Here is a 14,474-nt window from a genome sequence, read left to right as displayed (position 1 = left end):
TCATGATAATTTTGTGCTATAAGTTTTGGAGTTGCTGGTCACATAACAAAAAATTTCCTGAAGGATAGATAATTAAAAAAAAAATGTATTCAGGAGTTGGTTTCTGTGTCATTCCTGCTGTCATTTTTTAAATGTGGACATTTTGAAAGCCATGCATTCCCAAGTACCGCCTTGAGTTATCCACTGTGCACTAAAAAAGTCAGCTACATAACCTTGAAAACTCACAGAAGTCTTAAACAATAAGTGTATTACACTGAATGTGTTTACTTCATATTCATTACAGGAACATATAAACCTGCACAAAAAGGTTACAAATTCATATTCTAAGTTTGATTTCTGCTTCCTTCTTACGATTTAAAAACAAAGGGAGATTTGGCATGAAGTTGTTGAGCTAATTTGAACATGATTTTCCTGGAATAACTAGCTCTCCCTGCTTCCCTCATCACAATTAGAGGTGTTTCCCAGAATTTAAAGGCTCTCACATTTTACTCTTCTTTTTGCACCTTGTGCCAACTACCTCCTTACCTCAGAAGAATATAGAAAAGGAAATATATGGAAAGAATAAGTTTGAAATGTCGAGGTCTACAAGCAGTGTGCTTTCCTCTTGGTTTACTAGATTTAATTCATCATGCTATGTTGTGTAACACCAAGACTAGACTTTAGCATAAACTTAAATTGCGTAAAACAGTTTATTCCTTTTGCAGTGAGTGTGAGTTTGGTGATTTACAGAAAATGAAGATTTGACTCTGTGTTAGTAAGATATTAAATGGTAGCATCAGAATAAAATAACATTTCTGATTGGTCTAAACTGGAATATAAATTGGTATTGAAGGGCTAAACTGAAGATAATAAAAGACTGAGAAAGTTTAGGCCTTTTCTTGGTGGGCAAAAAAAACCCCCTCTCTGTAAATGAAGAGATTATTAAAAAGTATATTATAGCACTATTAGGGAGTTCTTCCAATACTTTTTTCCAGATGCTACTTTGCTGGGGAAAAGTGTGTTTAGAGGTGTTTTTTTTTTTCATAAGTCTACAATGTAATGTATATTAAATATACTCTAAGATATTGAGGCTAAAAAGATGTATCTGTTAGATACATGTAAAACTTCAATTTAAAGGTATTTAAAACCTCAGTAGAATACCAAAGAATTATAATGCCGTTGACATATACTTACATGAATAAATGGCTGCTGAGATTATCTTGAATGTGTTAGTAAGAATGTTTTTCAAAAGTTTAAAGCTAATTCTGCATTTCATTCTGCAGATCCCTTGGTAAGAGCAAGAACTCTTTCAAGGTACATCCCTGTTCTCATTATTCCAGTTGTGTTCCTCCTCTGTACCCCTTACATAGGCATCCCTACCAGGCTCTTAAGCGTTTTATTCTACAGGCCACCAAAACTTCTGTGATCTCATAATCTATTGCAGAGATGCTGTTAACACCATGCTTATGGACAGTCTCCTAGTATTTCTTAAAGTAGCACTTTTAATTTATAGCAGTGAAGGCATCCTTGCATAAATAAAGAATATTACTCAATAAATAAATAAAGAATCTTACTCAGTAAATCATAAGGAATAAAGAATATTACCCCAAATGCTTAATTACAGAAGATGCATCCTTTTGTTTGGTTGCTTACCAAAGTTTTTCTCCCACTAAAAACAAAAGCTCAACACATTCTTTCAGAGATGGAGAAAGGAAGGAATGAAGTTATCAAATGACTTCCTCAAGGCCATGTGAGAAGAGAATTGCAAAGCTACTTTAACAAAAGGCAATTATATTTTTCTTTTCAGGAGATGTAGGATATCATTCATGTCTGAGCAATTAGTAATAGAATAATAAATTTCTTCCTAAAATGTAAGGTATATTTTCATTTGATACCAGTATAAAGTATAGAATGTTTCATATACTTGTGAGATGGACTTAGTTAAATTTCAGCAACCTTTCTTTAGTATGAAAACTCTTCCTTATAAAAAAGGCAATGTATTTTATCTATCAATAAAAACTTTTAGTGAGATATTTAGAGCAAATAGCATGCTTATTTTTCATGAACTTCTGTATTACTTCTACAGGGCAGCGGGGGAATCTTCAAGTCAGTGCTCCCCATTTGACTTGTATTCTTGTGCTGTTTTATACCATTGTGAGGAAATTATTTTGCCTGAAAATTTAAGATTCTCATTTCAAAGCTCTCACCATTGTAGGTACTAAGCGTAGCTAGAAAAAGGTGAACATACAAGGTATACTGGCAAGTTCTTGCTGACATATACGATATCTGCTTTGTAACAGGTCATATTTCAGCTACCTTTTTTGATAAATAGCTCTTCTCTACAAGCTTTATTCATGGTGCTGAAAACTTTCACACCATTTGAGTATGTCTAACTGGTAAATTTTAATGTGCTTGTATGCTTAATAGTGATTCATCAGGTTTGTAAAATTTTCTCCAGTGAAACTCATTGAATATGAATTCCTAATTTTTTGTAATATAAAATTAGCATCAAGTCTGCCTTTCTGCCTTTAACAACTTTGAAAATAACCTTTACATAATATAAAAATTCTGGGATTTAATTAGAAAAAGGATGTCTTTAACGTGAAAGCGACATATTCATTAGTAATAGGTAAAATTAAATGGTCTTTCTGTATTAGAAATGTTTACAGACCAATGATATTTTGAAAGTATGCAGCAAACTATGAATAAGTGTAAAAGTTAATGTCTAGGTACAAGAAGTAGCACTTTTGCTTCTACCTACAAAAATTCTGTCAGTGATTCCAGAGAAATGTTTGTTTCAGACACGTTTAGAAAGATAAAATCTATTTTATTATAGAGTTTTAAAAATGTTAAAGTTTATTAAAACTTACAAGAACTGTTTGTTATTCCTATTTTTACTTTGTTATGCAAGATACCTATACACATTTTATTCCCTAAGCACAATATGCAGTGATAACTATTGTTTTCCTCATTCTTTCTATTTGTTTTCATAACTAACAACTGAAATAACAAAAATTTTGCTATTGATTTCCCTATCAGGAGGTACCACTTCTTTTCATTAAGTATCTTAATGGTCAGATATCCTTTCTGTACTGGACTTCTAAGTCGTCACTTACTCAGTCCCAACAGAGTTGGATTTAGCTTGCGTCACGTTCTGATGAGCAGTTTGGGTGCATGTTTGCTGCCTGTGCGCCCAGTCCTACTCCCAGGAGGACTTTAACTTCCTTTTGAGTGGAGTCAGGTATTTGTTGTTCTCTTTTCGTTTTGTTTCATTTCATTTCTACTAATCATGTTTTTGTTAGTCATTTATTTGCTTGCTACATCTTGAAAGCTGAGGAGGTTTATAGACTCCATTTATAGACTCTGTTTTTGTTGTTGTTCAGAAAGAAACCCGTAATATCAGCTAAATTGTTTAAAGTGCCTGAGTGCAGCACTGCATGACCAACTTAAAATTTAGACAATACTGATAACTGAATTACCCTTTTGACTGAAGACTAAATACTGAGTTACATTATCTGAGTTTAAGAATTACATTTAGTTTTCAGGCTTCTGGAAAAATACCAAACCAGCCCCAAACTTGCTGATACCAGTATCTAATAGTCTATCTCCCTTTCAGTCTGATGTCTCATTCCCACCCTTTTTCTCTCTTTCTTCTCCCACAACAAGCATCATATACAGTACAGTTATTATTTCTTAAATGTATGGGGAAATACTTTATAAAAGTATTTATTGTGTGGTTTATTGCAGTTATACAGGCTAAAAAAGAGCAAAAATAATCCTGTGCACTGAGATTGGCATTTCAACAGGAGAACATGTAAGGAGATGCTTAATCAGACATTAAAATGAGTTTGTTTATTGTCAGACCAGAATTTTTTTTAGAAACAAACAAGCCAAAAACTATTTTGATTTTAATCAAAAATGTATTTTTCTCATAAAAAAATTTCACATACTCACTGTGTCTACTCTACAGAATTTGTCCATTTCATTACACCATGTGTCAATTCTAGTTTCTCTGTTCACTGCAAAAACTCGTGGCTAGTGTGTGTAATACAGCACAGGAGGAGGTATTGCTCAGTTCCACTACTCTTATATAATAAAAAAAAGAAAAATACAGAAAATGTTCTTGGTTATTTGCACTGTATTCCAGACTTAAAAGTCTCACAAAAGTTCTAGAAAGCGGAGTTAATTGTATTTGGTTGGCAGAATACCCTTAGAAACCAGTTAGTTAAAATTCTTCTCTTACGCTGATTCAGTACCTCTTCCCATTTCTCGGCAGCAGCAAAGTCCAGGCATCTAATTTCTAAAAGAAATATTTTTTCTTGTGGCCTTTTTATTCAGCACAAATGCAGTCACGTGCTTTTTATTTCAGCAATTAAGTTTATACTGACATATTTATGACATATTGGTTGGTACACCTATTACAGTTGCCTTCACTTCCATAGCTGTGCTTTTTTCTTTGCCCATGTCCCAGAGACTGGTTAGAGGAGGATAAAGCTCATTGAGTGAAAAGGATTGTTTCTTTAGGTAATTCTTTATATAGCTGTGTCCTGCATCATAGTTCATCTCTTGTGAGATGCAGCTGTAGAGATATACCACAGAGGTGATTCCCAGAAGAGCACCAAGGCAGGCAAGGAATCCTATTACGTTCTTTTCATAGTCTTTCACTGCAAAGTCCAGTCCTTTTGTGGTTACGTTGACACATTGCTTCTTATTCTGTGGATAGATAGTGGGAATATCTATACAAATTTTGTATTCAGTTGATGGATTTAGATGTGTAAGATTATATACCTTTATATCAGATGGAATTCGAGCACTCTGTGCAGTCTGAGAGTTTTCCACTTTCAGAAAGGCTGTCCATCTAACACTGGACTTCAGAATTTTAGAACTTGCTTTCCATGAGACTAAAACAGAATTGGACTTTATATCTTTTATTTTAATATTCAAAGATTCATTGCTGTCCTGAGGGAAAGAGCCATCCACTTTAATCATGATTGACTTTAAGTCTGCCCCTACTAAATTTGTCGCTATACACGTATACAAGCCACTTTCTTTTTGTGTTATGTCACTTATGTCTAATGTTCCTTCAGAATGAATGTAGTATTTATTAGAAATAGTATTAGGCAAAAGTTTGTGTCCCAATGGTGTTATCCAGTAGATTTCAGGTTCTGGTTCTGCTGTTGCTCTGCAGTGTAAGGAAACATGGCTGCCAGATTTTATATCAAGAGTAGATGGAAAACTTTCAGGAGCTATCAGGGGGAGACAAATTTCCATCATTTCCCTGAAGTGTATCTGTCTCACATTCTGGCCTTGGAATTCAGGAGGGTCTACACAAAACAGTGACTCTGGTTCCATGAAGCGAATATTTGTTTTATTCATGTTAATCCAGCGGATGACACAATCACATCTAATGGGATTGCTGTGTATACTAATTTCCTTGAGATTAGGCAAGGACTCAATTGTACTACGGTACAGGGCACTAAGTGCATTGCTGTTGAGCATGAGAGATTCCAGTCTGGGAAGTTTGCAGAATGCATTTGGATGAATGTATGATAATCGGGGGTTATTGGTAGCTTCTATTTTTCTTAAATCTGGCAAATTATCAACAGCAAGACTATCTATAGAAATCAGTTCAGGCATGTTATTAATTCCTAACTCTTTTAGGTGCAACATATTGCTGAAATCTCCTCTTCGTATTCTGTTAATGGGATTTTTATTTAGATCCAGAAATTTAAGATTTGCAACCTTTTGAAGAGCAACGTGGGGCACTCTAACAAATCTGTTGTCATAAAGTGATATGCTTTCTAAATTGTCAAGGCCAACCAAAGCATTATCAGGTATTTCAGTAAGATTCATGGCTGCTAAAACTAGGCTGCGCAGATTGTTGAGAGGCTTAAAGTTCATATCTTCGATTCTGATTATTGGATTTTCTCCAATCATGAGAATCTCAAGATTAGGAATAGCTTCAAACCACTTACTGTTGATCATTTGCAGACTATTTGAATTGAGATGAAGTCTGAGAAGATTATCGAGGCCTCTGAAAGCTCCTGGTGCAATCACAGAAAGCAGGTTATGATTAATGTAGAGCTCTTGTAAATTGTGGAGTCCAGAGAGACATTCTTCAGGGAGTTCAGTAAGTTTGTTTTCCTCAAGGTACACTGAAAGCAGCTGTGGTATCTTTCTAAGATTTATACTGGTCACTGAAGATAAATTGTTTTGAGATAAATCCAGACCAGTTAAATTCACTGGGAAGTCTACTGAGTGTTCAATTTTTGCAATATTATTAGTCTGTAGAAGTAGAACCTGTGTGTCAGCAGGCAGTCTGGCTGGAAAATTAGAAAGACCTAAATCATTACAGTCCACTGTTGGTGCCTCCATATACACAGACCTGGGGGTGAACCAAGGTCTGATCTCACATGTACATGACTCTGGGCAGTCTGCATTTTTTCCTACCGCTTGTACTAGTGCAGTGATAACTAGGCCAAGTAGAAAATTAATTTTGAGTTGCATGTCCTTCATCTTAGCTCAAATGTTGAAAAGTAACAGGCTCCTTACTATTCCACAATTATTGTTTTGGAATTCAGTATGACCTGGTCAATTGATAAAACACACACTTGCACTTGCAAATAATGAACGCCAAAGACTTTCCTCTTGAGGATAAGTGATAACTTTGCAACCAACTTGTCCAGTAGTAAGAGGCATTTTGTGGAAATGAAGGTCAGTCTGTCCTTGATGACATAAAATTGATAAGCTTTGTGAAGATGAAGCATGTATAGATGGTCGTAGGAGATTAAGCAGTTCATTTATTTAGTGGTATTATCTTCAAATCCCATGATTGATTAGTGTTTGCAGGAGTGACAGGATGACCTAAAATGTAAGAAGAGGAAATAATTAGTATAAGAAACTATAAAATTATAAATTAATTTAGCTATCTCTTGCTGTCTAATATTAATTATTGCAAGTAAAAAAAGAAAATGACTGTGGTGCCAAGAGTATTGTAGTGGTATCCAGACAGCATAAATGAAGTTAATATAGTAATATATCTTTAGACTTGTAGCTTGTCACAAATCCAGCTGAGCATTGCTCTGCAGAACGATGAAGATCCACAAAGTATAAAGCAGAAGATATCAGAGAGATTTCTCTACATATTTTATGCTCCTTTAGAATATTTTCTTTTTTCTTACAGTTATCACTAGAAGCAGACTCAGTTATGTTGGCTTTGAAAATGTAAACACTGAGCAAAATCCTGCAGAGCATGAATATTTAACTTTTGAACATGAAGTTTATAAAGAACATAATTTATGAGTAATCAGAGGTAAATGGAATGGATGGAGTAATACACATTCCTAATAATGATTTTCTGAGGCAAACCTGTAAGATATTTATACAAAAATATAAAAAATTGATAATCCACAGGTTTTATGTTTTTCTAATTCTTTTGTAGCTGCTGTTTAGGAAGAAAACTCGCTTTTTATTAAAGAGATAATTAGAAAGAAATGTGTACTTCATAATAAATAGTTTGTCATCTTGGCAAATTCAATCTAATTACTGGGTTGTTTATTTTGGCTTAGGAAGAAAATATAACTTCAATGGCAAGAAATAATAATAACAGATAAGTGTTTTTAGAGTGATTAGAAAGAAAAAAAAAAAGAGCCATGCTAGCAATTTCTACTGTGGTCTGTAGCTCAGTAAGACTCTGAAGTCTGCTATGAAATTGCTGGTCTTCTTCATGTCCCAAATGATTAAATAGAGACTGAGGGCTTAGCATCTTGAAGGACACCCCATCAAATATATCCTTGCTTCAGATTTTTGCTTTCTACTCACTTTTTCTGAGGAAAAAAATCCTACTATGAGTGTACATTGTATTCCAAGCCACATAAGTAAAAAGCTTCTATGTCTTCAGGTGTGAAGTAGTACACATTCATTGCTGTATTTACTTCAGAATACTGCCTGTACTTTGACTCTAACCAGACATTGTCTCAAAAGTCTGCCATATGATACACATTTATGCCCTTTCTCCCTTTGCCTTTTGTATTAAAATTCACAATGACATTGTTTACAAACTGTAAGATAAGATCAATACTTCGTTGACATTCATAAATAACTTTTGAGGTTTTGCTGGTGTAGATAGACAGAGTTACTAAACACTTTAAGGAGTCAAATGTCAAGGATTTGGATTTTAGGTTTCCTTTCCAGGCCGAGGAGGAAATGGACATATTGCCCAAATAGGCTTTCCTTATCAGCTCAGAAGAAATGTGTTGGACCAGGTTGAGTGACATATGAATTGGGCCAACTTGAAGTACATTTGGCAAGTCTTTGAGGTTGCTGTATGTGTTATGTACATTTAAGGACATTTAATATTTTACTTTAACATATGAGTGTATTAATAAAATGAACAGAGAATGTGTGAGATAAACATACAGAAAACATTCTGCTGTTTTGAAGATTAATAATATGTTTTTATGGAAATGGCCCAGTTTATACTGAAATGCAAAGAAATGCTGATAGAAAATAATGACAATGTAATCTGTTTTGGGAAAAGAGATGAACCTGAGGCTTGCAGAAAAGTAAAGGTTTGCATGGACAGCTAATGCCTATAACTTACTCTTAATTTAGCCCCCAGAAGGCAAGGTGATATGCTAATATGGAGTACTTTCCCTTTTATTAGGATCTCTGTGTAGAAATCATTCTATGCCAAATGCACAGATATAATTTACTATGTTGGTAGTAGAGGTTTTGTGGGGGGCATTTTTTGAGTCCTGTTCTTGATATACTTTTACACCATGTGTCCCGTTGACTTCTGTCATTTTATTTGGATTATATATTACAAATATATCTGTAAGCATGGCAAATACAACATGTAAGCTTGTAATAATAGAAAGATCATTGAAAATCTTACCTTAATAATAAATTCATTGAGATGAGCTAGTTTTGATATCTATGTTCAGTATTTAGATGCCACTAAGATGCTCAGAACTTCTGCTCAGTAAAGGCAGTAGGAGTGTATTCTTGGGAAGCATAACTACATAGTTGACCAGATTTTCTGCTCCGCCCTGGACATCTGCTGTTGGACACTGTGAAAGACAGGATGTAGAGCAAGATGGACTTTTCTTAGGTAAAGTCCTAGGTAACTGAAAGACTGTACCACTAAAAGCACATAAGCTACTACAGTTTTGTGTATAGGAAGCCACGATGTTCTTGGATTTTAGTTTACACTTCAGCTTCTATGGGATTCTCAAGCCAAGTACAGGAGTACCAGTGGACATTTTCATATCATATCTGTTAGACTGGGCATTCCACAAAAGGCATCAAAGAGAAAGATGTGGGAGATCCAGGTTGAAATCCTCTTCCTTATGATTTAATCTAATGTCTTTTGTCTTTCTGGTGAATGCTTCAGCTGATAAGCCACCAGCTCAAACTCACATGGTGTCCTAGCATAAATCTTTCTTATTTCTCCAGTTAAATTGCTTCTGCCTTGTATAAAATATTCACTGGGTTTGAGTGCCTTGAATAACAGATCATAGAACAATTTTCACACTCACTCCCAGCCTGCAGAGTCATCCTTCCAGAATATATTCTTTCCTAAAGATTTTTGGTTTAGATTGTGTCATATTTATGCATTATTTTATATAAAAATGATTTGCTTTTGATTATCATTCATGGTATGGAATAAAAGAATATTTCTGGAATAGTATGGATATCTATGGTGGTCTAATTAATCAGAAGAGGATGCTCTGAGAAAGTACACAAAAAACAGAGAAGCAGGGAAATGCATTGGAAAAATTGTGTAGAGTCATTTGAGTGGCAAAACATTGTTTGGAGGTTTTTGTTTTTTGATAATATTTTTGTGGTTTTTGATAATATTTTTGTGTGAAACTTCAATATATAATATTGACAAAGAAAGGAAGAAATCATGGATTGCTAATATTAAGTTTTCTCATCCCATTTGAAGAGATCAAAGCACAGAATTGTTATGTAGTATGACTTTGCTTATGTCAACTGATTTCATTGACTGAATGTGTATGTATGTGTATGTATGCAATTAATTTCTAACCTTCAGCCTTGAGATATATACAAACCATTTTGAACTGAGAAGTGAGCTACAGTTTGCTGTAATAAAATAAGCTATATTTTGCACTCAACATTATAGACTGTAAGTACAGTTCGTTTTCCTTTGTGATTTAACTTTGTGATACTTGATTTTTCATGAAAAACTATGGCCAGGCTCTCTAATGTTGGCTGCAAAATATCATTTTTATAAGGGTGTGTATCTGGTGTATGTAAATTGTTATTTCTGCTTCACATGCCTAAAAAACTGTGAGTAGTGTGTTTGGTGCTAAATGAACTGAGCAAGTGGAAACTGATATACATTGGAACATCTCTTCTTACAATTAATATGGCAAAGAATCTGTTCTAGAACAGTTTTCATAAACAAAAGCTTATATATTGGAGAATTCTTAATTACATAATTTTCTTCCTACACAATAACAAAAATTAATTTCTGCTGAATATGTCACTATCGAACATGTAGATGATTTTTTTTAAAGGCGGGAGCCTTCTGAATACTTTGATTCCTTTTCATCATTAATGTAACTGATAACAGTAAATAAAGATGAAATTGAAATGTGCTATGTGATAGTGATTTTCGGAGTTTTTTTATTAATGCCTTCCAATGATTTAAAGTTAAGTACTCTTCCCAGCTGGAGCTTTATGTGAAATTTTTGCATTTCAAATGTCTTTCAATGTCAGTGGTTCTAAAGGCACTAAGAAGTACAAAGAGAAACCAAAGATCATTTGTCCTGTTCCTCTGAATGATTTTTAAGGTATTTTGGATTTGCATACACCAGTGTTATGTGAAAAAGTACATACTTTCTTCCCTGAAATGGTAATTTGAGTAATGAATTTGTGTCAGCATTGTCTGTTAAATAAAAATATTATTTTTAATATAGCTTTTTTATCAGTTTCCTTCGATGAAATCTCAGAGCTTTTGATGGGATGCAAGGAATTCTTAAAACTTGTACCTACTATGGTGCACAATAGAAAAGCCTGTAGAGATGGGGCTCAGCAGCAAATTATCACCACTAAGCTGAGCTGTGGGATAAGTGTTTTCACACAAGCAATGGCAGGGGCTTTGTGTCATAGTTTAGGAGTCTCTGATGTGAAATTCTTCATCCAAGTGCATTGATATATGTACAATCAGAGTGCACATCTATTTCCTCATCCAGATAAAATGTTGTGGTTTGCTTCCTAATGTCTGCCATTAAAGAGTCTAAATAGGGACTGTGTCTAAATTAGTTATTATTACTTATTAGTAATAATAATTATTCAGTATTTTTATTATTGTTCTCCCATACTAGAATTTCTGTCCTAAGACTGTTTAAATCTTTGTGGACAAATTCTTTAATTTCTTCTGAAAGTCCATCTCAGTTACTTGCAGTCCACAGTTACTGTCTAATGAAATATGGTGCATCTCTTCCTTTCAAAGTAATATTCCTTGCTTTAAAAAAATACACCCTGGATTCTTGATGTGTGTGACTCTTGGCAGGCTAATTATCTCTTCTGTAGCCAATGATTGGTAATCCTTAATCAGGTTTGTTTCATTTACTACTACTGACAGCTGAAGCATTGGTTTACAAGAGGGTATCGCCATTATTTGAGCTGGAAAAGACATTCAGGGAATGAATAAACTGAGCAACGTTTCTCATCACTGGAGCAACAGACAGCTAAGAACCAAGTCAGAGTGGGCAGAAAGGAAAAGAAACACGTCAGGTTTTGGCAATCTTTCTTTTCCACTTCAGCAGTTAGAGAGACAGCGATAAAAACTAAAAATGCAGCAGCCACACTGCAATGTGCCCTGCTGGCAATAAGGCAAACAGTTCACTTCACAAGGACCAATTTAGAGGTGGCAAGCATTTTCAAAACACAGCTGTTCGTACAAAGCTACCTTTCAAACACATCAACTGAAAGAGCCACTTCTCAATTCTTGTCATTATAACCTCTTTGAGCAATTCTATGGGCAGAAATCTTGGAAATGCCACTAACCAAAAAATGGGGATGAGACATTTCATACCTTGCTTTATTACAGTTACAGCACTTAGATATTTTTTAAAGTAGTAGTCATGGAGATATACAGACTTAAGTTTCAACCTTTAGTATCTTTCTGATTTTATAAGATGCTTGCTTCTTCCTTGTTTGCTGTATGATCAATAATAATAAAAAAAGTTTTCTTGAGGTATTTTGTTATTAGAGCACTATTGATTAAAGGATGCAACAGCTTATTTGTACTTGTCAGTTCATTTGACATATTTGAAGAATTGGTGCAGAAATTTGATTTTTTTTTCTGTAAAAATGTAACTAGGAGTTTTTTGTTGAAATATGAACAGAAAGTTTGCTACTGAGGCAGAAGTACAAGTTAAAGCTCAAAGAAATAATATGACATGTTTTTAAGAGAACCAGTGAAATAAAATATTCCTAGAAGTAAGTTGTTCTAGATCCTCTGATACAGTTGCTTGAAATTATGTGGGCTTTGTGAAAATGGAAAGGATTTCTGCTCGCATTTATAGTCTTTACATTCCACTCTCTGGAGCAGAGAGGTTCATGCAGAATCCTGTTTCTCTTTACAAATGCAAATTAACAGCTAACTGTAATATATTCTTACTGTTATGTATTATGACATTACTCTTATATGCAGCTGTTATATAGGCTCATAATAAACCATGAATAAGTTTTTTTGGAAGTGACCGTGTTTCTGACAATCTCAATTCTGAGATGTTCAACTTGAGGAATGGGCAGCTGATAGTATCAGATAATGGTTGGATTTTTAGAGTCTTAGGTTGGAAACCTTAAAAATGACTATCTAAAATTCCTGGTTATATTTGAAAATTTTGACTAGGGCTTACTGTTGGGGTGTTGATTAATTTTGAAAATCTGCTTCACTTTTTTCTAATGATTGATTTGTAGAACTTCAGACTTGCACTGAATAGGAAAAAGTGAAAGATGTAAAGGAAATGGCAAAGCTACTTATATTTAACCCTGGAAGCAATTTGCAATGTATGTATAATTATTTCAGCACGTGTGTTTATATTTATTTTGTGAACTTGTTATGTCTCCTTTTCATTTTTTTAACTACTTGGAATAAATTTGCCCGAGGGAAAGCTGAAAGCTTAAAATGTTTAAAATGAGAGTAAGACAGGATAAATTCTCGCATTTTAGACCACTGCAAGACAACAGTGTGAAGATTTTGTAGTTCATATACGGTTATTTATGCTTGTAGACATCATGTACTTTGAGGTTTCTTTAATCTAAAATTAAAGATAGATTCAGAAAAATATTATGATCAGCTAAATCTACATTCATGAGACCTACCATTTCTCTTTCACTAATTGAGTCTGGTCAACCATTCTTGTTCTCTTGTTTATTATATGTTAATGTAAATTAACTGATATCAGAGGAATTATTACCATGTACAATTCATCAAGAACTTACTATAGCTTTATTTCTTGTATTAATCAAAAATGATCACATAAGAGTCAGTGTTTTGAAAAGCATTGCAACATAACAAGCTTTGAAAATACAGAATTTAAAATAGATATTATGAATACACCAGCGTAAAATGGAAGCTAAAGGAACTTTTACATATAGTACCTGATAATTTATTGCATATGTTATTTTAGAATAACATTTCAAAGAACTTGAATGAGCGGTTGATAAAGCCTTCTTTTAAAAATGTGGAAAAGATAGCACTTCTTTTCCTTAACCTATTTTGAACTGGATTACCAGTGATTGACCACAGAACAGCAAATAGCTGTGGGAACACTTGTGTGTGAGGCAAGGTTTTTGTCAATCACAGTCACAGTGCTTGATAGAAATACCATGGAATATTGTTACTGTTATTAGTATTGGCAGCAGAAGCAGCATTGGGCATCAGAGCCCTAGCAGTGGGTGAGGACCACACTGTGTGCTAAATGGCTGCAGAACACAACTTTACTCCATGGAGCTTACAATTTGTGCAAGAAAAGGGACAGCCGATTATTCAGACAGGGCAGGGGAAAAAAGAAGTCACCATGGTATTCTCAGACTTTATTCGTGACTTTATTCTTTTCCTCTTACCGTAGTAAAATAGCTTACTATCTACATCCGGGATCAGTGTGCCAGGCTTTGATTTTAGATTCTCTGTCTGCAGATATCTCTCTCATGTACTTTTAACTTTTAATTGCATCCTTCATAGCCAAGGTATACATCTGACCTTTTCACAAATGTCATAGCAAAAGAGAGGATGAACAGTTTGTTAGCTGGCATTCAGTAAAAGAAATCATCATTTCAGTAATTACAAAGTTACCACATTTCCCAAATTTTTCTCCCAGTGTGTCGTGTACAAAGTAATCTGTAGGTATTCATTCTGAGTGAAGAGATGTTAGGAAATTATACTAACAGGGCAAGGAGATTAATTTCAATTAAAGTTGCACATTTCTTTACCAATCAATTTCTAATTTATCAAT

The 14,474-nt window shown here is 34.2% G+C and overlaps 2 protein-coding genes across 6 annotated transcripts in view; one reads left to right on the top strand and one right to left on the bottom strand.

The window, feature by feature from the left end:
- Positions 1–14,474, top strand: part of IMMP2L (inner mitochondrial membrane peptidase subunit 2) — a 496,900-nt gene that overhangs the window by 209,875 nt on the left and 272,551 nt on the right. The gene's annotated exons all lie outside the window — the stretch shown is intronic.
- LRRN3 (leucine rich repeat neuronal 3) overlaps positions 2,857–14,474 on the bottom strand; it is a 36,456-nt gene continuing 24,838 nt past the window's right edge. The window contains exons 2-3 of one of the 2 annotated variants that reach the window (XM_067314785.1): positions 8,876–9,050; positions 2,857–6,843 (exon numbers count right to left, since the gene is read on the bottom strand). In XM_067314785.1, the coding sequence (XP_067170886.1) occupies positions 4,372–6,495 (2,124 nt within the window). In that variant the 5' untranslated portion in view covers positions 6,496–6,843; positions 8,876–9,050 and the 3' untranslated portion in view covers positions 2,857–4,371. The remainder of the gene's footprint in view (positions 6,844–8,875; positions 9,051–14,474) is intronic. The other variant, XM_013947796.2, reaches the window with a different exon arrangement.

This window comes from Apteryx mantelli, chromosome 1, assembly GCF_036417845.1.
Source record: "Apteryx mantelli isolate bAptMan1 chromosome 1, bAptMan1.hap1, whole genome shotgun sequence".
Lineage (NCBI taxonomy): Eukaryota > Metazoa > Chordata > Aves > Apterygiformes > Apterygidae > Apteryx > Apteryx mantelli.
Note: the sequence above shows the minus strand (reverse complement) of the source record. Positions and strands in the feature narration are given on the sequence as shown.